This window comes from Chaetodon auriga, chromosome 6 (assembly GCF_051107435.1).
Source record: "Chaetodon auriga isolate fChaAug3 chromosome 6, fChaAug3.hap1, whole genome shotgun sequence".
NCBI classification, from domain to species: Eukaryota; Metazoa; Chordata; class Actinopteri; order Chaetodontiformes; family Chaetodontidae; genus Chaetodon; species Chaetodon auriga.
The window spans coordinates 4,832,501-4,857,637 of NC_135079.1; the positions used below are offsets into that span (position 1 = coordinate 4,832,501).

At 40.8% G+C, this 25,137-nt stretch overlaps 1 protein-coding gene across 15 annotated transcripts in view; it reads left to right on the plus strand.

Annotated features, from left to right (window-relative positions):
• The window catches only part of LOC143322116 (uncharacterized), a 50,962-nt gene that overhangs the window by 24,534 nt on the left and 1,291 nt on the right, over nucleotides 1–25,137 (plus strand). For 11 of the 15 annotated variants that reach the window (XR_013077267.1, XR_013077262.1, XR_013077268.1 and 8 more), the window contains 5 exons: nucleotides 3,328–3,417; nucleotides 16,109–16,360; nucleotides 18,773–18,996; nucleotides 23,074–23,148; nucleotides 23,674–23,723. Coding sequence is in view for 4 of the 15 variants with exons in the window: in XM_076733044.1 (XP_076589159.1) it covers nucleotides 3,328–3,417; nucleotides 16,109–16,119 (101 nt within the window). In the remaining 11 variants the exon portion in view is untranslated. The remainder of the gene's footprint in view (nucleotides 1–3,327; nucleotides 3,418–16,108; nucleotides 16,361–18,772; nucleotides 18,997–23,073; nucleotides 23,149–23,673; nucleotides 23,724–25,137) is intronic. The other 4 variants (XR_013077269.1, XR_013077271.1, XM_076733046.1 and 1 more) reach the window with 2 other exon arrangements.

The following is a 25,137-nucleotide window of genomic DNA, read 5'->3' on the forward strand; positions in this document are numbered from 1 at the left end:
AGATGTCAGCGTGATAAAAGTGAGCTGGATTACACTTCCTGTAAACCCTTGTGTACAGGTAATCATCATCGTAGAGAAGTATGTACAAAGTGTAAATCCTTTGACCGGCTACTGCAAGAAAAAGCAGATATTAGATAATATCAGAAATGTGTTTGATAGCGTGAAAATCTTCAGGATTCTGGCTTTGACGTGGTGACGTGCGCTGATACAAACTGCAGCTCTCACCTGATCCATTTGTCTCGATCACCGTCGTCCCTGCTCTCTATCATTTCTTGCTGGTTTCTTTCATTTTGCTTTTCTCGCCTCAGTTTTTGGCTCATTTTTCTCACCATCCCCTGTCTTTTCTCCCCCGTCTCTCTTTGCCTCTGTCTCCAAGTTTCCGTCTCACTTGTGATTCCCTCCCCTGTCTCTCTCCCTCCCCCTCACTCCGTCTTTATCCTCCTCTCTCATTCACTCCGTCTCTCTCAGGGGCCCGAGGTGAGGATTGACATAGGGGAAATCCTGACTGACTGACTGAAACCCGGCTGATGAGTTCTCCTCTTCCTCCTCCTCCTTCTGCACCTTCTCCTGCTTCAGCTTCTCCTCTTCCTTCTCCCAACCTTCAGCACCTTCTTTTCTCTCCTCCTTCTGCCTCTCCTTATCCTCCCCCCTTCATGCTGTATGATTAACGTACATGCACACTTCCCCTGCAGAGGGTCCCTCTCTTAGATGCTTGCATGTGACACAGTTGACTACATCTCACACGTTAACGCTGGCCTCCACCTTCATGTGCTCATCAAACATTTTTTTCTTTCACATTTTCTGTCAATCAAAACCAGACACAAGTTTCAAATGTGTAAAAACTTTTTCAAGCTCCTTCTCTGGAGATCTTTGACTGCCCGGTAAGGACATTCCTTGAATAATGCTGCTTTGCTTCTCGTCAGATTACGGAAGCCGAGAACGGCCGCGCTCGCAGTTATTTTTTTAACGCCGTTATCTCGAGATCACAAGTTAATTATTTGGTTATCTCGAGAAAACAAGCTCTCTCATCTCGAGATAACGAGATAATCAACCTGTTATCGCGAGAAAACAAAAGGTTGTTCCCTCTTATTACTCATAATGTTTATCAGAGATCAGGAGTGCCGTGCCAGCATGCACAGATGGCGTCTTGACAGCTGATTTAAGCTGAAAATGTCAGATCAAGGAGTAGCCATGACTGATCGGCGCATCAGACTGTACTTCAATCAAGGTCCAACACTTTCTTTCTGTTAGAGATAACATTCAGATCAGTCCACGTCTTTATGGAGATGTTTTGTCCGGCTGCAGCTGCACAGGCGAGTGCATGTAACTGTATGGTTCGGCTACGAATGAGCTGTGGTTGTGGCCGTGTTCCAGGGCGAAAGCTGTTAAAAATGTTAACTCTACCTAATAAGTTTGCAAAAGATGGCGATGTGATTGGTCTACACACGGTAGATTTGTGCTTCCGTTTCCTCAGACAGTCGCAGGATATTTAAGATGGCCGAAAAGGGAAAGAACAAACCCCAGCTGCCTGTGTGAAAGTCCTGTGTTTGAGCCATCCATCCACTCCGAAATCCTTCCTTGGTTACTTTTCATACTACATTCATTCGTTGTTTACTGGTACTTACGGTTCATACCTACGTACGTATTTGTTTTGACCCAAATTATGATCTTTTCCTGAAACTAACCAAGAGGTTTTGTTGCCTGAACCTCAACAAATTGCAACCGTTTGTTAACTGTAATGCACTTAACCGTGTAACAAAGTTACGTAAGCTGATGAAACATCGTAAAACGTGGCCGCAAACACTGCACCAATGAAAGAGCTGCATTCTCATCATGTTCTCAGAACTGTGCTCTTGGCAACAGGCGTCCATCTTTAATGTTGACGTCAGGTGTGATCAAATGAACCAGACGCTCGTTCTCCAGCTCTCCATAGTTATGATGAGATCTCAAGAAATCATCCTTTTGTTTTCTCGAGATAACGAGATAAATTTCCCCGTTATGGCAAGAAAACAAACATTGTTATCTCAACATAATGAAGTGATCTTGAGTTAACAGGATTAAAAATAATAATAATCACAAGCATGGCCGTTTTTGGCTTCCGTATCAGACTGCTTCCAGAAAAACTACAGGTCGTCTCCGGCTGAGTTCTCTGTTCACTCCCAGGGCTGACGTAGCAGGTGACTGAACCTCAAATGTTAAATTTTAACAGTGTTCGTATTCAGGACAAAAATGTTACATCTGATAAATCTGAACTTCAGAGTCCTGCAGCCCTGGTTTGAACCTTGTTTTTCATGTTGTAGAAATGTAGTGTTTCATTTGTTTGACTGTTTGTTGTGTTGTTTCCTGTCCAGTCCATTCTGGGTTTATTTTTCCTGCAACAAGAGACAGTTTTTAAAGTTTGTTTTTTTTTAAAATGATAAATGAAAGGTTCTTAGATTAAAGCAGAAACTGGATTTCATGATACAGATTTCCAGTCCACCCAAAAATCTCAGTGATGTGGTGTTTCCCATCACTCGGCTTGTCAGGCGCTGAGGAGGTAAACGCTGGGCTGGTTGAGCAGCTTTGGGGTTCAGGGTTGAACAGACCTGGTAAATCTTTGGTTCCTTGAATGTGAGACGTATTTTTAAATCTGTGGGCTTCCTCTTATACTCCTGAAATTAAATCTCTTCAAGTAAATATGCTGCATGGTTTTGGTTTTGTAGTCTGAAGTTCTTGAAACAAGTAAAAATGTTATTTATTGAAGCAGAATTTCAAAGATCAGACTGAAATGTGTTTAAACAAGTGACCTTATTGACGACAGCTTTTTTTACTTGTTGAAAGCAAACATTGCAAATTAAAATAGTATCATACTGTTTAGGTTGGTGGGGTGGTTCTGCTCCTCTTCAGCCTGTTTCATTCAGCAGACACACATTAACAGTATATTTTACTGTTGCACATGCTGTGATTTTGCTCCTCTTTGTGCTGCTGAAGCAGGTTGAGTCAGTTGAGCCGCACACAGAACAACAGCCACTTAGCTGCTGACTTGAGCTTAATTTACTGTGTCCATGTCCTGTTTCTGCCCAAATGAACACTGCTGATTCTAAATAAGTGCACATGTGAAATGTCTCACTGCCTTTAATGGCACGTTCAATTCTAAATCGGCTCTGTGTTTAAATTTTACTCCTGGAAGTCTCGATTTTGAAGCCAAAGAAATGAAAGAAGACGACGACAAGTTGCGAGCATGAAGCAGCTCAGTGTGTTTTAGTGGAGTTAATGAAAGTTGATAAAAAGTGATTTCTCCCTTTTGACCTCTTTTTATTATCTTTTTTTTTTTTTTTTTTAACGTAGGTCTCGGTGCATGCGAGACTACAGCGGTGAAGCGACGGCAGCACTTGGTGGTCTGTGGACCAGCGTGTGGTCTAACCATGATGGCTGCAGGTATGACAGCGGTGATTGAATGGTCCCATATTCATTCATCTACAAAGTCACTGGAGGAGATGCTGGTTGTGGGAAAATGTTGCAGCTGTGAACATTTACCTCTAAGAGTGAGCCAATGTTACTCCTCACAGAAGCATGGGAGCCTCCCGTAGGCAGTAAAACGATCACATGCCCTGTTAGATAATCAGAAGTGCTTCACTTAGATTTAAAAAAAATAAAAAAGACATTGTTTTCTGTCAGTTTTGCTGACTGGCATCACGGTACCCAAAAGTAATTCTACGGTACCCATGAGCCTCATCAGCCGTTGCTGTGGAGACAATGCCAGACGAAGCCATGAATGAGAGTTGTAACATCTTCAAAATGCTTCTGGTGGGATTGACCCGAAATTGATCGAGACCGAATGGACAGCATTGGACAATTTCTCCAAAGCTCAGGTTCTTCATTTCACCAGTCATCAGTGGCATTTTAAGCACGCTGGTTTGCTTTTGTTACCGCAGCGCTCCATAGTTAACCTCACCTGATGTTTCTTCTCTTCTACTTTTTTATCAGTTCATCAGATGTTTTCAGTGCAGATATTTTTGAGCTTCTAACTCGTGTTCACCCGTGAGTTAGAAGCTCAAATGGCAAGTAATAAACCAGGTTTCAGTCCCGGGACTTCAGACACTTGATGTAAAAATGTACAGTTTCATGAAACAGGGCCAGCTTAGTTAACAGAGACAGTTGTTCTGCATCATGACGGTGAAGTGGCTCCTGGCTGGTTTATCAGCTTACTAAAGCAGCATTAGTCGTTTGTTTGATCTGAAATAACCTATGGTCATGTTCACCTGACAAATACCTCGAGATGCTTTGTGATTTACGACTCAGATCTGTCAGAATCTAAAGAGCAAATAACGCTTCATTGTTGTAGGAGGTCGGGGTGGAAAGTGTGTACCACAGGAGACAGCTGTTCGTTTCCCATTTCCTACCAACAGTCAGTGTAGATCTTCTTTAAACCTCAGCCATGATCTTTGACTCAGGCAGTGTTTGTACCCAACCCAACCAGAGCTTAAAGGAATAATTTGACATTTTAGTAAAGCATGCTTTCTGGTGGCAGTCCCGCTCTCATATCTCATATGAATATTAGGATACAGCTGATAGCTAGTTAGCTTCATTTAGCATAAAGGGAAACGGTTAGCCTGGATCGATCCACAGGTAACAAAAGCACCTCTGAAGCTCACTATTTCACACGCTATATCTAACTTTTTAACAAGACCTGTCAAATGTCGACTTGTCATTTTCACACTTTGGTTTTTGTATGAATTAAACAAACGAGATGTAATGTGTTGATTAGTGAACTTTAGAGGTGCTGGTCGGCGGATTTTGTTACCTTTGGATGGAGCCAATCGTTTCCAGTTTCCAGCCTTGTCTCTGTGCTAAGCTAAGCTAAACGGCTGCTGGTTGTAGTTAAAGGTGCAGTCAGTGACTAACCTTTTGTTAAATTTAGCTAGTATCTCGTCACAGTCCGCTAGCTGCCTGCTCTTTTGGTCAGCGAGCCCAGTCAGTGCTGTCTTTGGACATCCACGAATTTGGGGGACATAGCTTCTGAAGGAGCACCGAAGGAAGGGGTGTACTTGTTTGGCTGTTGCGTTCAAAGAAATCACCGACGATGGCTCTGAAACATCAGTATCTCAACTGTGCTGTGTATTGATAATTCTGCGGCGCTGTCCGTGGTGCTGAAGTAGCAGACGGATTTGATCTTGGATCTATAATATTCTACAAATTATATAATATGAATACTCAATTCCATGATATATTGCAGACTATTTACTCTATAGAACAGTGTCACCTTCATGATCCAAGTGACAAGCAGACACGTGTAGCCACGGAAGAGCGGGAGGACCATAGAGACACACTCCTACCTGTAATGGTCCTATAATATTCCTGTAATATTTCTACGATCATGCAGTAGCATCTGTGCTGCTCAAAATGCACAGATCTAAAAATATTTTAGAGGAGACAGGTGAAATTAGCCTGCACTGCCCACAGCACGCTCAGCTGCTACACTAACGTAATTCAACCTAAAGTTAATACCAACCACAGTATGTTTTGAAAAATAAGCATTGTTACAATGCTGAATGTCGACACCCAGTAAAGTAACAGTCCTCCCATTGGACCACCCCCCCTTTAACAGTCATAACAGAGACTCTTCCTCTCAGGAGCATTAGATGTCATTTATATAGAGTCTGTGGTTTGAGTAGAATTACTTTGATTTCACCAGCAAGTTTCCAGTTGCTGTAAATTCTCCTCATGTGGCAGCGCAGACAACGGTTCAAGCACTGCTGTGCACACTTTCATGGAGTCACGTGAACTGAGGTCTTAATGGTGCCGTGACAACTGTTTACAAAAACTACACATTTTTCTTTGATCACTCAAACTCGTCAGTTTCCATATTAAGACGCCTCAAATGTTTAGGGTCGGGATATTCCAAATTGAGTCTTATATTATTTTTTGATTTTTACAATCTGCTAATTTGACCATTTTGTGTGTTGCTTTAAATATTGATTCAGATTTTTATTTTTCATGTTGTTTTATTCAGACCTGAGTTGATATTTTAGAGCTTAGCATGAAAGTAGATTTACGTCTTATTTTGCTTTTTGCTGAGCTCTGCACCAAAATACGAGGCGGTGTGGTGTGAGGGGGGCACATTTCCGGATGCAAGTGTGGTGTAGTGGGTGTGTGTGTGTGTGTGTGTGTGTGTGTGTGTGTGTGTGAGGGCAAAATGCCATGTTAGTTTGGATCAGAGGTCCCTGCTCTCTGCCAGGATGTCCTGTAGCAGACTCCACCCTCCTGGTTACGGCAGCATCTTTCCATACGTTTACCCCAAGATGTACAGTATACATGGCTTTGAATCTGTCGTTTTACCTGCCCTTTTTGACACACACACACATGCAATCACACACACGCACACACATGCATGCACACACGCAAGGACACGTGCACAAACACACACTTTTTTGGTTATGAGTCAAAAGAAAGCAGACGACTTGTCCAATAGGTGGTCATGGAAAATGATTCAGGAAAGTGGGAAGGAGGGAAGTTAAGGTTTGGTAAGAGCTAACTCTGTGGCCCCTGACGCAGGAAACACACACACACACACACACACACACACACACACACACACACACACACACACACACACACAGAGGCAAACGCACATACAGCAGTGCATGTCCGGACGTCATCAGTGCTGTGAGAGCTGCCTCTGTGGTTCCGTAGACGTAAGTGAATGAAGCATCACAGCATACAGTCCATTTAATTCACACACACACACACACTTGGACACACACACACGCATGCACACACATGCACACACAAATATAAATAGACAATATTTCGCATTCTTTCCTTTCGTCCCGTAACCATGTGCACACACACGTCAGACGGTTAAATGTATTTCCTGGGATATCTGTCTGACGTTGTTGATCCAAACATCAAGAGACAGGCTCACATTCACACACACATGCACAGACGCACACACACACACACACACACACAGAAACACACACACATGCATACGCACAATTACGGTGTGGGACTAATAATAGTTTCTTTTGTTTGCAGCTGTTACTTCAAGTTCAGGAAGTTCTGAACCGTCGATGGGACAAAACATCTTCTAATTAAGTTGTTTCAGCCGACTTTTAATTTAGTTGATTCAAACTACAAAGAAAAACTAAAAGATTTATATTTTATACTTTAAATTATTTCAATTAAGACGACCTCTTTTTATTTTATTTTTAAAATTTTTCAACAATAAGAGCATTTCATGAACAAGGTGAAAGTGATTCCTCACTTTCTCTTTGCAGTTTGGTAAACACACACACACACACACACACACACACATACACATATATATAGAAACACATGCACACACACACAATCTCACACACGCTTGCATATGTCAGGAACGCACAATTTCACAAGTAAATTCTCACTCGTATGCTGACGCACTCATGCTGACACTTACTGACTCACTCTCACACTTTCTCTTCTCCTTGATCCCTCTTTACTGTCACACACACACACACACACACACACACACACACACTGTATAGTTTTTAATAAACTTGCTCAAACTTCGTCTTTTTCAAACTTTCCCAAACATGCTTTTGTCATTTATTTTTGTTTCTCGACTTATATTTTCAAATATAACATTTTTTTAGACTGTTCATGAATGCAGACAAAAACGATCAGTCAAAATAACAACAGTAATTATTCTACAGTGTTTTATGAATCATTAAATCCAAAAAAAACAACTTTTTACCCACAAACATTTCAACTATTTCCTTTTCCAATTTGTAGAAATACAGTTCTGCTTTTTACTGAGATTCAAATTTTCCTTAAAGCGCTTTGATTTTCCTCTTTAATATTTTGATAAATTCATGTGAAGCTTTTTTAAAATGCTGCATTCTGCACAAAATCACATTATTTTCACGGTGCACAGAATAAATAATTCACATGTGATGCAAAGGTTAGAAGCAGCATCACATGTTTGAAGTGAAACACAAGTAAAGGAGTTCAGAGTTAACTGAAAATCATGATGTCTGTTTCCCTCTATAACACTTTTTTAATTTGAAACCAAAGGAAGCAAATGTAAATACATGGAAATTGTATCTGTTATTAAGCTTTTTAATAACTTTTCATTAAAAAAGAGTCAGAAACAAAGGATACCCAAACACACACGAATATCAATATAATAATCTTCTGATTAGCCTGTAAGTTGTTGATGAAACTTGCTCATTTTCCTTTCTGTGTGGAAGAACTGATGCACAGAAACATCACAGTGGTGTTTCCTTGTGGTTCTGATTCTGAAGAATAAACAGCTTCGCAGGCACAAAAACAACACAGGAAAGGAGGAGAGCGTTTCAGCAGGTCGAAACTTTCCAGTGTGTCCATGTGCAGCAAATATCGAAAGGTTTAATCCTCCAAACCCAGAAATATCACCACACATAAAGCTTATTAAGCCATGTTAAGGAAGCTATATCTAAACAAACTATATCCATGTATAGAGTTCTGATTCGGCTGTTAGTATGTAAGAAAACTCCTTTAATGGCACATTTTGGCTTTATTTAGTCTACAAGAAAACAATGTCACTGACAGAGAGGAAAGTTTGCAGCTTTAAAACATTACTGCAACATCCCACAATTGAAAGCTTCACCAAATATCGAATGATTTTATGGATTTACTCCTTCATTATAAACACAAGTACAGATAAGAGAGACAGATGATTCGTTTAAGGTTTAGTTGTTACTTATTTAAACCTGCAGGATGTTTCCATGTACGTGTGTTCAGTTTTATGTCTTGAGGTTATGAGATATTTGCCTCTGTAACTGTTGCTAACACCACAATATATAATGAACGTGATGGAAGTTTGTTTTCGGGTTTGTTTTGGATCTTAACAATAAAAACACAGTTGAATATTAGTAGATGCAGCAGTAAGCCATTGGAACATATGGGGTTTTAGTCAGGACTGCATTCTGCTTTTAGAGAACAAAATTTAGAGCTCATCCAAATTTAGTAGGAGTATTTCTTATGTATCTGACACCATGAAGTCATATTTTTACAAGAATTCACAATCTGATTTCAGGTCAGACCACAAATGAAGCCCACAGACTAAATGTGCAGATGCTGCACCGCTCACTGTTCAAGCAGCACAGTAACTGTGTGGCCACATGACCCGATCAGAAAGAAAACTAAACAATAAAAGCATTAAAAAGTGTAAAACATAAAAAGTATTTTAAAAACAGAATCAACCAAGTCAAATGACTAAACCCTGAATTTTTGTTTTGAATGTTGATCCTCAGTCGGAGCTGTTCGGGAGTCTGGATGCTCTGCATCACCTGAAAGCAACAACTTCTTCTGCCTTTTATTATGAACTTAAAGTCTTAACATGTAGAAAAATGTCACTTTCAGTTAAAATGCAGTCATGTTTTGTCTCGTGTCAGCTGATCACTGTGGCGGCCGGACGTGCAGAGAAAATCTGACTCCATTTTGTTGCCAGATGTCGAACTTCCAGACAAACTGAACATTGATGCATAAGTACTATGTCTACTGCTACATGTGCTGTGATATACTGAATATTTCCACATCAGACAATACAGGAGACCGTCTGTCCAACCTTCGTGAAGTCATCTCTGCTTAAGGTTTTTCCAAACCAGCGAGTTCCTCTTTTTTTTTGTCACCTCTCACTGTAGTTCAGCCAAGGGCATAACATCCACTGGGGATGGAAACAGGACAAAAATAGGATTTTTACCCCCTAAATTCGATTGTTTCAGGTTGATTTTCTTCTTAGTTTCTCTGAACAATGTCCTCTGACTGTCCAGCCACCAACATCCAGATGACACAAAATGTGATTTGATAAAAATGTTGATGCACTCATCTGAGTGGCCTTCAGTTATTACCTTATTGTCAAAGACAACAAGCCTAATGAGCAGCAGCCAGTGGTGCACGGAGTGTTTTGCAAGCTCTTTTTTAATGTTTGCCCCTCAGACGACAGAAAGGCTGCTCTACCTTTTTGGTAAAGGTTGTTGAAGCTGCGCGCAGCCTGAAAGGAACACCTGCAGACGCTACTCGGGGTTCAACAAAATGTACCAGTGCTTTTATTTACAGCTGATGTTCTCCTAGAAACACACTAGAACTGAACATCAGTCACAGATGAGACAGTAAAGGACAGTCCTCTTTGTAGCAACGATGCAAACACAACATTATCTAATAAAGTATGTATAAAGGAAACTAAAAGAGAGTTTTTTTTAATTACTTCATTGTGTCCGCCCTCCACTGAAGCCAAACCTACGTCCTCTTCATCACATAGAGAGAGAAATGTGACTTTAGTTAACACTTTCCTCAAACACAGAGTGTCTGTGGCTTAAGTATTGTGACAATTTTCTGGCTGAAATGTGAGTCTGTGTGATTTAGTTAAGAGAGTTATTGCAATCAAATGCTTGAAACTTGATTGGGTTGTGAAAAAGTTGTGAAAAATGTAGCTCACACACCTCCTTCACCTGCACTGTTGGAGCAAGAGGAGGATAAATGTTAAATGAGTAAATCAAACCTCAACCACATTATTTGGAAATGTGAACAAAGGTTTTAGCAGCTGCAATCCAAACACACAGCTCTCACTATAAATGTTGCTCTTATCAAGGGTGGTTTTATGTGCTCCTCCCCATCACATAAACCCTTAAGGAAAAAAAAGAGGGATTTTGACGTAAAAATTCACAGAAATTAGCATTTTTGATGCATATTTAGCATTTAACAAGCAACAAACAAACAGTTAACACATGCATTTTTCTTTTCACTGTGTCTGCAAACACAGCTGAGTTCAGTAAATGTACAACCCTGATTTTGGACGCTGTGTGAAACATAAATAAAAACAGAATGAATCGCTTACAAAAAAAACTGTGTTTACTGTCAACAGTTTTCTGAAGTCTCCCTGAGCTCATGTGTTAATCTCCTTCATCCAGTCATGTGTTCACAAAGTGGTGAACCTCCTCCATCCTCGCTCGTGAACGACTGAGCCTTTCCAGGATGCCCCTTTCATACCCAATCATGATCCTCTCACCTGCTGATGAGGTGAAATATTAAATATATCTTTGTACTTCATTTGTGTTTTATGCAGCATTTCAGCTTTTTTGGAATCAGTGCCGTAAGTAATTGAATATTTAGAAATTCAACAGTTATGTTTCTGTAAATTGTAAAGAAGCAGCTGTGACTTAGATAAAGATTCAACATTACCTCGAAGGAACTGACACTCAGAGGAGGTGATGCAGTCAAAAAATACAGCTTGTTCAGTGACACTGGAGGTTAAACTCTGACTGTTGTGTGTGTGTTTCACCTGAGACACACCTGAAAGGAGGTTTGCAGATATTCCTACATGCACTTTTGTACATTAATCATTTAAACAACAGCTGACATATTTAATAAAACACTTTAAACAAACAGATGACAAACTGGAAAAGTTAAAGATACAATACAAGTAAAATAAGATTTAAATAGACTTTCAGTTTTTCAGAGTCTCGGTGTGTGTACCACGACCAAACAGCCAAACGTGGTGATTTCACTCCTGTTCTCTTTTCTTTGCTCCGTTTTAATTCACCTTTTCCCCATTTTCACTTTTGAACATCAGCAGATCAGAGCTGGAGTGAGGAAACAAATACAGGCTCACTTTCTCTGTGGGTTTTTGGGTTTTACTCAATCAGTTTTGAATCAGCTTCATAGCAAAAAGTCCCTCAAAATACAGAGCGAGCAATGTTAAAATATGAAAATCATGACAGATGTAGTTCTGGAGCTCTCACACGACAAGAACAATGCTGAATTTAAAACTGACGCACAAATATGACAAAAGTTCCTAAATCTCATCAGATTGCCTTGATTAAATTATATTTTTACTGTGAGAGGAACACTGGAGCTTTACAGTAAATAACTAATAAATAACGCTGTTGATCGAGTTTCTGCCTTTTCAATAGAAATAAATAATAGACAATAGCTTGAAATGATTTTTAATTTCTGACAATTGCAGATCAGGGTCAGTGTGTGTGTGTGTGTGTGTGTGTGTGTGTGTGTGTGTGTGTGTGTCTGTCTGTCTCACCAGGACTAAGCTGAACAAACTCTGTGCCATCGTCACTGGAAAAGCAAATTATGGGCAGTATAATTCATAATATTTAATCCAGCTGAAAATCTTATTTTCGTATGTATTTATTGAAGGGGACGATGAAATAAACGTCTGCATCAGCTCGACTTTCTTTTCCCAGCACGTTGGCTCCTTTGTAATCGCTCCACAGTAACGGGGTCACGATCAGGGCAGCGAGACTTTAACTCTAACAGTCCAAACCTGTAATATTGATGACGTACAGCAGAAATTTAAGATTATTCTGCTCTAATTTGCAGTTTGGATATGAGTCACATGCATGGAAAACGTCTGTGTAATCAAACTTAAAAATCATTTGTGTGTTTCAGCTAATTTGACAATTGAAAACACAGTTTGCTGAACTGTTTCTATCAGAGTGTTTCAGCCTTTTCTGTCCTGTCTTTGTGATTTATCCTCACTGTTATATGTCATACAGAAAAAAAGATCAATTCAAACCTCTTCAATAACTGATTTAGTTTAAAAACATATAAAATAATATCAGTCAATCAGATCAAATCCATTTTCTTTTCTCTGCATCTTTGCTCTTCTGTGATCTTTCCACAATAAAAGGCTCGTGACCGGAGCAGCGCTGCACTCAGTCTCACAGTCCAAACTTACAGCTGCTGTAATGTTTAATCTGGAGCTTGGACAGGAGAGAAAAAACTGTGAGCAGCTTTCATCAATGCAGTGCCAACAATAATCACAGCAAACGTGTTCATGTCGTCGTCATCCAAACAAAAGTTCATCTCACACATCGTGATGGTGGTAAAAACTCCACCTGAGACACGAGCGAGGAAATAATCCTGCACACTCACACAAAACTACTCATTACATGAATACAAACTAAAAAGAAAATATTGTGCAAATATGCAAACAAAACTTCGGTCAGACAGTCACAAACTCACACACCCTGAACTGCAAAGAAGAGTAGAAACGACTTTCTGACCTGCAGCTGCGGTCGGCACTCCGGCTTTTGTGCCCACAGCTAAATTAGTACAGTGGACAATTTTAATGGACTAGTATTTGTTTCTGTGTGTGTGTGTGTGTGTGTTTCTGTGGTTCAGTGCAGATGTGGCCTGATGTTTTCCTTGCTTTTACAGAGGGGCCAGCATTCGGTCAACCCGTAAACAACCTTTGTCCGTCTGTCGCAGCATCTGGGTTATTTTTGGACAGACCTCACATCATCCGGATGCTCAAAGTCAAAAAGTTCAGCTCAGATCTTCCCTCTTTGTCTCGTCCACAGCAGTTCAAGTCAGTTGATATAATGCAGACTTATAATGTTTTTACCTCTTGATGAAACTTTGAACATGCATTCATTTTAGTGAGGAGGGCGTTGTTCTGGAGTGATTTCACTGAGCGAGTCGTTAGCTGTGGACTGCTGCACATGAAGTGCTTCAAACTTTTATCAATAGTTGAGTTTAGCTTAGATTTTCAAGCAGCTTGAAACTGAATCTTAACTTTTCTGTCCTGAAACACGTTTGACCATGAAAAAAATAAGATTAAATTCTTCAGACAGGACTTTTAAAACTCCTGTTTCACACGTGGTTTTAAAGGCTGGTGTTAATGTTAGTGTTTGTGGACTGAGGCTGCTGATTGCTAAGATTCAGTATATTTAAATGTGGTTTTTCTGAATCCAGAAACATTTCAGATAAGCAGAGTCTCCCCTCGATGATTTTTTCAGTGTCTCAACAACAGCACTTACACTGTCATAAGGCACAAAAACATTCATTTGAAACCTAAACTAATGACATTTTTAGAAGCGTCTTAGAGTTTAAGTAAAATCATGCCCAAACCTTCATCATATCAAGCAGAGATGATGTCGACAGCCTGAGTCCTGATCTGCTGAACGAAAGCATTGCACGTTAAATGCCACCAACTTGCTTGATTGTGGGGATTTTAACAACTTTAAGATTTTGATAAAAGGACAGATTTTCTAAAATATTACAACAAAGTCAGATCTCTCTTCAGGGAGCATGAAAACAAGGAAAGGAAAAGTTGCACCGTCTGATAAAACCTATTTAAAGCCCAGTTTCATAACTAACCGAAGAGCTTCAGTCATTCTGGAAAAGAAAAACTGCACGCTGAGTCAGTTCAGTCATCTCAAACACAGACAGGTGATCAAAGCCACAATAGCAGGTGAAATTAGACTGTCTTCATTTTAACGTCGCCTCCCAGATGTTTATTTCAACTTAAATGTCTGCTTATCCTTGAAGATGCACGTCTGCCATTTTGTTGTGGCCATCACTGGGTTGGCAGTCAGGCATGTGAGGAGCAACTGAATCATAAAACCCTCTTTGGCGTCATTAGTGCTGCTGTTTACTGCATCCACGTGTGCTTGTCTCCATGTCTGTTTGTAGCAGTGGTTTTTTTTTAGGCAAAACTGCCTCTAAAAGCCTTCCTATGAGAAGCAGTGCAGCCTCAGTGAAGCCTCCTCATGTCTGACAGAAAATGGCTGACTGTACAGCTGAAGGCAGGGAGCTCCAGAGAGGCAGAGCAGCACCCCTGCATCTCAGAGGCTGTTTGTTCAGAAGGCTTGTGCTAAAGGGGTTGATGTCGAACTCTCAGAAATTAAAACTGATAGTATTTTAGACAATTCATGCTGTGAAAGAGGCAGCTGGGCAGAGAAAAACTCACCGTAACACAGATTATCTGAGTCTGTTTTTGTAAAATTGAATCTGTGTGGGGGTTGTTGTTTTTTTTTTTTTTGTCAAGGCAATGCAGTTAAATTTATCTTACACATTTCTTGACAAATAAAGTCAATGTTCTTTACTTTAAAATGCGCAGAGTGAGAAGTGATGTGTGCTGAAGTGAGAGGATGATAAAGGAAATTCAAGGAAATGTTAGAGGAAAAGAAAAAAAACACCAAACCATCCAGAAGCAAAGTGGTGACAAACTGTGAGCCCACCCTGACAACACACACACGCACACACACGCACACACACACACACACACACACACACACACACGTGCATACACAGTAACTTATTTCGGGGTCTGAAGTAAATCTCTGTGATCAAAATTCATTATTTACATAAAAGGGTGAAGTATGGAGGTGATATAAGACACGTAAAATTAATATTTTAGTAGAAAGTTAATGCTTAAAATACGAGAATCAGACTTTATGCACCACTGACGTGTGCACAGAGAATCAGAACAGCCAAATGAAGACAGCAGAAAAACAGAAACATAAGATTAGATAACCGACGTCACAGTTGTGAATACTTCTAAACATTAAATGACAGGATGAAAACACACGATTACACACGAGCAGCTGTGTTCACACGGGACAAAGGTACCGGTTATGTTGCCAGATCAATGCAGATATGTGCAAATGTTCATATTGTGCTGCTGTCGGTTTGACTGTTTGTAAATTAAGCACCATTTAATTGACTGCACCTTTGTTTGTGTGAGTTTTAATGTGTTTTTATGTGTTTGAGAGTTAAAAAAAGGACAGTTGTAGGTGTGTATGTGTGTGTATGTGTGTGTATTCCTGTGGCATCACTTCTTTTTTGTGTCTTTTTTTTGTGTTTTTGTGCACTTTTAAAATAGTGTGTTTTTGGCATGCAGCGTATCGTCACCTTGTGATACACTCTCATTTATTGTGTGTGTGTGTGTCTCGCCGTAACGTCACAGCAGATGCAGACTCAGTTTTGCCAAAAAGGGGAACTGTGAGCAGTCTGTGCTGTGGGCCGGAGGGGTTGAAAAAAGCGGGACACCACGTTTTGTTTTCCACCCCAAAAAGGGTTCATAGCCTTTTACCTGCACTCACACACACTGTTTTTCTATTAATTACAGTCCAAACTCCATGCATGTGTTAAATAGTCGCTTCAGGTCATGAAAAACATGACTCACTGTTTGACAGCTGTCCAGTTTTTAACTCGTTCAGCCTCTGCACATGTTTTTTTCATGACATCTTAGTGTTAATCAGGTCATTTGTCGCACCCTGTTCTTTGTTAATGTGCATGCACGCCACTAAAAAGTGTGTGTACGCCATGTTTTCTCCTAAATCTGTCATTTTGTTTATATTCACAGAGCTCAAATGATGATTGTGAGAAGAGGGAAAATGCGAACTAACATCTGATGAAGCAGAGAGGAACAATAAAGGCTGTGGGCCCCCGGCAGGGAGGGAGGAGGCACCCGATGGGCAGCGAGAGAGCTCGGATCAACCGACGCCTTTTTTTCCACAAGCACCACCCGAAATCCTGACAGTCAGGCCGGTTTGAGTGGGACAAGCTGCCCCCCTGTCCTCAGATCCAGACAGCCCTCTAATCCCTGTGTGGGAAGGTAAATGGGTGTGACTGTTGATTGTTAGCTATGAATGGGTCCCATTCCTGCTGAAAACAAAATGTAAATAAACACTGATGTAGTTCTAAACTTGACGCTTTTTCACTGTAAAATCAATGAGCAAAAGTCTTAATTGAAGCATTTTTTTTGTATTTGGCTCCTAATCGTAAAAAAAAAATTAGAGTAAAATTGATTTGAAAATGTCCAAAACAAGGTTTTAAATTACTTTATCTGTCTGCATAAAGTCTGAGTATCTGCAGGTGGAGAAAAGAGGAAAATAGATGGAAAGATAAGCCGAAAGGGGGAACAAAGAAAAGGCTGGTCAGGACCAACGAGTACAGCACAGTGACAGTGAACAGTTACGATAATGGAACATATAGTGTCCAGAGAGGGCTAAGAGTCAGCGGGGGTCCCAGGCTTTGTTGGTGAGGTCAGCTGCAGTCAGGAAGAAACAAAACAGAGCATTATAACCTTCACGAGGGGAGGAATTACTGACAGCTGGGTGCATATGGAACACCTTTAAATGTGATTATTTTGATGCTGAAGAAATTCAAATATTCAGTAAAAGCTGGTTCAGTAAAATCAGGTCCAAACCGCCATCATGTCCAAGACAGATGACATCAACAGTTTTCATTTGAAGGCAAATATCAGGGGTTCCGGTGGCTCGGGTATCGAGTCCTAACAGTAAGGATATGGGTTCGAGTCCAGCCCGGACCCTGTCCTGCATGTCTTCCTCTCTGTGTTTCCTGTTTCCTACAGCTGTCCCTGTCAAACAAAGCAGAAAAAGCCCAAAATTTTAATTGAAATAAAAACAGGCAACCATTAGGTGATACATGAGTCTGACACTAATCTGTACACTGGTAACTTCACCTGATCCCTCCGGTTCAGGGCTCTAAAGTGTGTGTGTGTGTGTGTGTGTGTGTGTGTGTGTGTGTGTGTGTGTGTGTGTGTGTGTGTGTGTGTGTGAGGAGCTTGTGTTTGCAGACTTTGAAGTGTCGACCACAGCAGGCGTCTCGCTGGTTTGTGCGTCATTTTAAAAACTCTCCACAGTGACTTCAGTGACGTTGCGGCCTCCTGCTGCTGTTACACACACTCCTGTACATTATTTCATACAGAGCTGACACATTTATTAACACTGTTTAGAGCATTATTTTAGTTTACAGAGTTTATTCACTTCATGTTTTTATATTTACCAGCTTTATTATCACATAAAGAGGGACAGTCCATGCGTGTGTGTGTGTGTGTGTGTGTGTGTGTGAGAGAGAGAGAGAGAGAGAGAGAGAGAGAGAGAGTGTGTATGTGGGTTTGATTGTGTTTCTGAGCATCTACATACATAAATGAAAAATGGGGCACAGTGTGTGAGTGGTTGATGTTATATGTGTGTGTGTGTGTGTGTGTGTGTGTGTGTGTGTGTGTGTGGTATTGTTCTCATTTCATTACGTCCGTGAGATGAATGGAAGTTGCAGTTAAGCTGCATTTGGATAAAATATCCGTTCAAATGTTATAAAATGTTTTGTAAAAGTACAGGAAATTGTCTGAAACAGCACACACACGCTCACACTAACACACGCACGTCTGACAAAAGTCACACACACTCGTAAGGGCTGGAAATGTGTGTGTGTGTGTGTGTGTGTGTGTGTGTGTCTTTTTATCATCCTTAACACATGAAACTGAGAGATATATATTTAATCATACAACCATTATATATCAGGAGACATTTATATTTTAATCTATTATATTTGAGAGTTGAATCCAGATTGTGTGTAAAGCAGTAACTTTAGCTTTGTGTTATATTATGTCGTGTTAATCCCGACATACACGACTGAGACAAACATGACCAGAAACATAAACCTTATTTGATCTTTTCTTGTCTTTTTTTTTTATATCTGAGAGAAAACTAATTAATGGTGAAAACGTTTTCCCTGCCTGCTCGTTATTCCCAGATTTAGGCAGAATGACCCCCCCAGTTTTAAATTTCCAGTAACTGATTATGTTAATTTCATATTGGACAAAGCAGATGTTGAATTAATTTTATTTGAGATGATGAATTTACAGTTTGTATCTTCAGGGATGCTTTTGCTGTAATTCAAGCTGTTTACATTGAAGACACGCTGCACAGAGAGCGGATGGAGGTTTGAGTGTTACATGCAGCGCAGTGTGTGCGACTCTTTCTCTATTAATTACAGTCTCACTTTCATGCATGTGTTAAATATTTGCGTCATCTTATGAAAAAAACATGACTCACTGTTTGACAGCCTCACAGTGTTGAACTTGATCCACCCCTTAGTGTCGTCCAGGTCCTTTTTTTTTCCACCAGAGTGTGTGTTAGTGTGCACGCATGCCACTGAAAAGTGTGTGTGCTCCATGTTTTTTTTTTTTTTTGCTGAATCTGTCATTTTTCTATACTTTTAGGACTCAGATGGTGATTGTGAGGAGAGAGAAAATGGAAATAAACGCAGCTGATGAAGCAGAGAGGAAGAAGAATGGCTGTTGGCCCCGACAGGGAGGGAGGAGGCAGCAAGACGGGCGGCGAGAGAGCTCGGATCAACCAAACCTTTTTTCCAGAGGCACCACCTGAAACCCTGAGAGTCAAGCCGGTTTGAGTGGGACACACCCAGTGTTCCCAGTATGTGAAGGTAAATGGGTGTGACTATTGATTGCTTAATCATGAATGGTTGTGTGTGCGTGTGGTGCAAATAAACATTTTGATTTCAGATGAAAACAGATGGATATAAGCCCTGAAACTAACCCCAACTTGACACCTTTTTCACTTAAATCAATGACCAAAAGTCTCAATTCAAGAAGTGACTGTATGTTACAACTAGAAGCCACTAAAGGGGAAAGCAGAGTAAAATTTACTTTGACAACTACCAAAACTAGAGTTTAATGTGACTTAATCTGTCCAAAATTGTTAAATTAGGGCTAATATATTGTATTGCAAGCACCTTTAGTTCGTCCACGTACAGTCTGTGTATCTGCAGGTGAAGAGGTGCAAAACCTCCAACAATCAACCAACCAGCTCATGTCCCCGAATGCAGAAACTTTTGCTCCAGCTGAGCTTAAGAGCACACCTCTGTACCAGTTTTAAACCACTTTCCAGACCCTGTCAGGATATTTGACATTTCAACCATTCAGCTGCAACTTGAAAACAGCAGAATAAGTGACTTTCATGAAAGAGTTCAGGAGACAGTGCAGGTTGATTCAGTGCTTTAAGGACAGGAGCGTTAGCAGCAAACAGCACACCTCACGTGACACCAGCACACATTTTTGGCAGATTCTGGATCAGTATTTGAATTTGTTTTCACCCAAAACTTTGCTGGATCCAGAGATTTTGTCAGATCTTGATATAATGGTTATAAACAGTAGCGTTGGCCTAATCTTTCACCGGCTCAGTAGTTCTCAAACTACTCCAGGGTGCAGGGAATCATCGGGGGAGCTCCCTCCTGAAATGGCGAAGAGTTTGCTTCCTAAATGTTAAATCTGAGGTCATTTTGCCTCAACAATATCTAATGCCTTTCCATATGGGGTTGGAAAATAAAAACCAACAGGAGGACTCAGTTCTTAAAGATGAGAGAGCTTAAACCTTCCCAGAAAAACAGCAGCACAACCGTTCTTAACAATGTAAACATCAGCTGGGCAAAACGTCACCCCAGAGTATTAATTATTTTCTCCTGAAATTGTATGAATGTCTTGACGAGAGTTTGTCTGATAGGGGTTTTTGACACTCAGCCCCAGTGCTAGTATTTCTGGATTAAATCTTCTGATTGCTTGTGCTCAGTTGCCAGATTATTAGGTACACCTAGCAAAAATGAATGCAGGCTAATACAACTGTCCTGCAGTAAATCCTGTTTATTCCTGTTGAAACTGTTTCAGAGAGGCTTTGATTCAGCTGTGTGATCGTTGTGGTGGATGCAGTTTGTGGTGCTGCTGAGCTGCATTATGTTACACAAAGAGGTGTTACTGATATTCAGCCTACCCTCACTGACATAAATGTGGTGGACATAATCATGCAAACACGTGTCAGTTCACAGGACAATTCAGCAGCACCACAAACTTCCTCCTACAAAATGATCATAAAGCTGAATCCAGAATCAGAATCAGGTTCATTGCCAAGTAGGTTTCTACATTCAAGGAATTTGCCTTGATGTTTGTGCATTACAGTGAACATAGTGGGAGAAAGTTCAACACTAAGGCAAAAAAATCTTAAATAGAATTCTACAAAAAAGAAAAAAAAATGAAGAAAATATAAACTGAAAGGAGCTGTACAGTCTTTAAAATGAAGAGGATGGAAAATATTTACCAAGGAAAGTACAACAGCTCACAGTATAAAGAATATGTGCACTGTGCAGATATAATAATCCCAAAATGTACGTTAACTGGGTCATACGTGGAGACTTATGTTAATGTAACATGTGGCATCTATGATGGGGGGCAATAAGAGTCAGTGCCAGCTGCAGTCAGGAGGACATCATACACATTATGAACTTCATGAAGGGAGGAATTAAATACCTTTAAATGTGATTATTTTGATGGCAAACAGATTCCTCTGCATGTCCGTTCAGTCGCTCACAGCAGCTGTTCCACCGTAAGTCTCAAAAACTTTCATTTGAAACCCACGCTGATGGGTTTAGTTTAGGTGGGCTTGATAGCAGGTTTTGCAGAGTGATCCCTTAAAACTGGATCAGAAAAGTCAAGTCCAAACCTCCTTCGTATTTAAGACAGATGACATCAACAGGCTCGTATTCAGCTTTCACGTAAGGGCAAATATCAGGTGAAATATGAGCCTGACACTGTTCTGGATACGTCTCAGACACCTGATCCCCCTGTTCAGTGGTCTAAAGTGTGTGTGTGTGCAGTATTTGTGTGTGTGTGTGTGTGAGGAGCTTGTGTTTGCAGACTTTGAAGCGTGGTGTCGACCACAGCAGGCGTCTCACTGGTTTGTGCGTCATTTTGAAAATTCTCCACAGTGACTTCAGTGAGGGGAGGCGATGCAGTGCGGTGACGTTACGGCCTCATGCTGCTGTTATACAGGCTCCTTTACATCAAGTGTCACGCTGCGCATTAAATCCATTTGAAACCGTACTGAACACAAATGTAAAACCACAATCACAAAGTTTTTACAACATCATTCAACTTTAAAGTGTTTGAAACTTCTCAGGACTGTTTTTATCTTAAAGTTGTGCCAGTTTCAAATTGTAATTTACCAGCTTTATTATCACATTAGGAGTGACTGTCCGTGAGTGTGTGAGTGTGTGTGTGAGAGTGTGTGTGGGTCTGACTGTGTTTCTGAGCACCTACATACAACACATAGTGCATGAGAGACTGGACACAGTGTGTGTACAGCTGGCTGTTTATTTCTGTCCATGTGGAGGGAGTGCAGGGTATCTCATTCATTTTATAAGTCAATACGTGAATGTAGGTTCATTCTCACACACACACACACACACACACACACACACACACACACACACACGCGGCAAGTATCAGTTAAACTGCTGTAAAATGTTTTCGTAAACGTACAGGAAATTGTCTGAAACAACACACACACACACTAAAACATGCAAGTCTGCAAGAGTCACACACACTCATAACAGCTGGAAATGTGTGTGTGTGTGCGCGCACGTGTGTGTGTGTCCATGTATCATCCTCAATAGATGAAATCGATGAGCAATCGTTGTTTAAACGCACTGTATATAAAGGCATACATGCAGTGACATTTCTATTTGAATCTATGATATTTAAGAACTGAATCCAGCTTGTGTGAAGCAGAAACTTTAGCTTTGTGTTAATTCTAACATACAAAACTGAGGCCAGCGTGACACTTAAATGTAAGACTTATTTTCTTGTCTTATTTATATCCGAGAGGAAACTAATTTGTGATGAAAGCATCTTCCCCGCGTGTTCATTATTCCCAGGTTTAGGCAGGAAATTTCACGTAGTTTATCATGTAAATTTCTGTGTGGATTTAACAAAGAAGTTGACGAGCTCGTTTTTATTTGGGGTGATTTTTGATGAATTTACACTGAATTTAAACTTAGATGTTCAGCGGTGCTTTTGCTGTAATTCAGGCTGTTTATGTAAAGACTATGTTGCAGAAAGAGTCGATGGAGGCTCGAGTCTTACATGTGGCGTCAGTGTGTGTGTGTGTGTGTGTGTGTGAGAGAGAGAGAGAGTGTGAGAGTGTTTGAGTGGATCTACATGTACATCTGTGTGTCTGCGTGTTGCTTTTTTTTTGACAACAGTGTGAGTTTATCAGTCTCATCTGTGCACAATTGAGAGGTGTGTGTGTGCGCGTGTGTGTGTGTGTGTGTGTGAGTGAGTGTGTTGGATGTAAACATGTATGTGTTTTTTTTTAACATGATGATGAGACTTTGAACAGATTGACTTAAAGAAATTTAAAATGTGAATGTGTTTGGGGTTTTGTTTAATTTCTTGAATGATTGTGTGTGTGTGTGTGTGTGTGTGTGTGTGTGTGCGTGCGTGTGCGCACCTCTACATATGTGTGTGTGTTAGTGTGTGTGTGCCATCCCTTCTGTTTCCAAATCATCACTTGGCGGAGTGTGTGTGTGTGTGTTTCTCATGCTCCGTGTTTTCACTTTATCAGCGTGTGTGTGTGTGTGTGTGTGATAAAAAAAAAAAGTCTACTGTTTGGTGACACAAGTGGGTTTAAAAGGTTTGTAATGTGATCTTTTTATTTGTATTTTTTCTTGCAGGAGATAAACGGAGGATGTGACAGCAGCCACCACGTGAGACATCTGGAATTAAGACACACGCACACACACACACAGGTATGGTATATGTTTCATGTTATATGTTACACAAAAAAAGAAATCACAGCAAACAACGTGTGCACTGAATCCAACTGCAGGCAAACAGAGAGTCTACTTATAGGCCTATTTTTGAACACTTAATTACTGACTGATAAGAAAAACTGTCAAATGTTATTGATTAGAAACTATAGCTGATGTAAAAATATTCATTTTTAACTTAGAGACAGAAAAACTGATCTTTTAAATTCCAGCACAGTACAAATTAGTTCATTCCACTGAGTGAAGGCTGAGAGTTTTCTAGTTAGGAGGCTATTTTTTTTTTCTATATATTTCGCTGGAAGTGCAGCTGTCAGAGCCCAGTCGGACCACTGACATTTGCTGTACTGTCTCTGTCATCTTTGTCAGTCACGTTTGAAAAGTTACAGACGTGGAAATGTAAAATAAGAGGTTGAAATGTTAGTCTTTTAAAGAGCACAGTTCTGTCTGTTCGCCTGGAATTAAACGCCGAAAGATGAAGCTCATTCCGGCTCTCTGTGTCCTCAGATGCAGCTGCTGTGATGTTGCTGTCATCGGCGGGTGGAAGAGGGCTGCAGGTATGTATAAAATACAGTAAACACATAAACCATAATTGCAGACGTCCGTAGTAATATTGTTGAGAGGATGCACTGAGCCTGTGTCGCTTCTCTGATACTTTAAAGGCTTTGGATATGACTGACTGGGCAGATATTTGTGAAGGAAGCTGCTGGTTTTTAGTTAAAAAGGGACAGTTAGACTGGGACTTTACTGAGGGTGTCCCGTAACTCGGAGTGAGCAGGTTCCTTCCCGTTAATGTTACGGATTTGGGTGTGTGAAAGAGGATGTTGGCTGTGTGCTGATGTTGCTCGGATGCCTCCTTTAAAAGGTGATACTTTGGGCTGATACAAGCGAGCTGAGCTTCAGACTTTAACGGTGAATATCATCAGCCAAGAGGGCCAAAACGGGACGAGGAGCAGTGGCTGCAGGGGGGACAGATGTGTGTGAAGGACGGAGCGGGAGCGGTCTGCTGGCCGGGCTCCGTCAGGTGTGTGTGTCTGCTGCTCGCGCACATGTGGAACCCGCTGTGCAGGGTTGGGGGTCACTCACATTGGAGAGGCTTTGGAAGGGTTTCAGGGGGGTTTGAGTGTGTGTCGCTGTCCACTTCCGCGGTGCTGAAATGTGCGTCTCAGCGCCACAGAGGTGGACAGCGACACACCAAATAAGAAGAGAACAATTACAGTTAATTGGCTGTCCTCTAAACTCTGGCCTGGTGTGTTTAAAAACTGCAATATTTGGCAGCAAAACCTCAGCGTGTATTAACGTAATTTATAAAAGCAAAGTGGCTGAAATCAGTGCTGACAGTCAGGGTATTTTTTATTATGTTGTCCATTTGAGGAATTATCAGCACGGAGGACACATCGGTGCTAAACGCTGGCCTGATGTGGCTCTTTTTTATCTCGTTTAATTATGGCAGTTTTTACTCACCTTAAAAACTTTTGGTTCACGATTAGTAAAATTACACGATGGAACTGGGACTCACTCCCAGGTGAAGGAGAGACCAGTAACGCGGCGGGCGGAGCGTCTGATTCACCGTGTTGTGGTGTCAAAGTGGACGGTCGGATTAAGGTGTGTGTCGGGACGAATAGGGTCAGTGTTTACTCTGATGAAGTGAGAGGAAGTGTGTGTGTGTGTGTGCCGAGAGGAGGGGGCTAGAAACTGAAATGTGAGAAAGGCTTTGTGTTGCAGGATTTAAGGGGGGTGCTGTGTGTGTGTGTGAGTGTTTGTGCTTTGGGCTGTCGATACTGGGAGGGGTAAATATACTTTTGGTGTATCCCAAACAAAAAGCTGAAATCAGACAACAGTAGAAGCTGTGCTTTGTGGTATCTTCGTGGCGCAAGCTGGTAAAAATAGATAATTACTCAGCTCTCTTTCTTGCCTGTTTTGTGCATTTAAAATATAAAAAGATCACCCTCCAAAAAACTGCAGCATCAT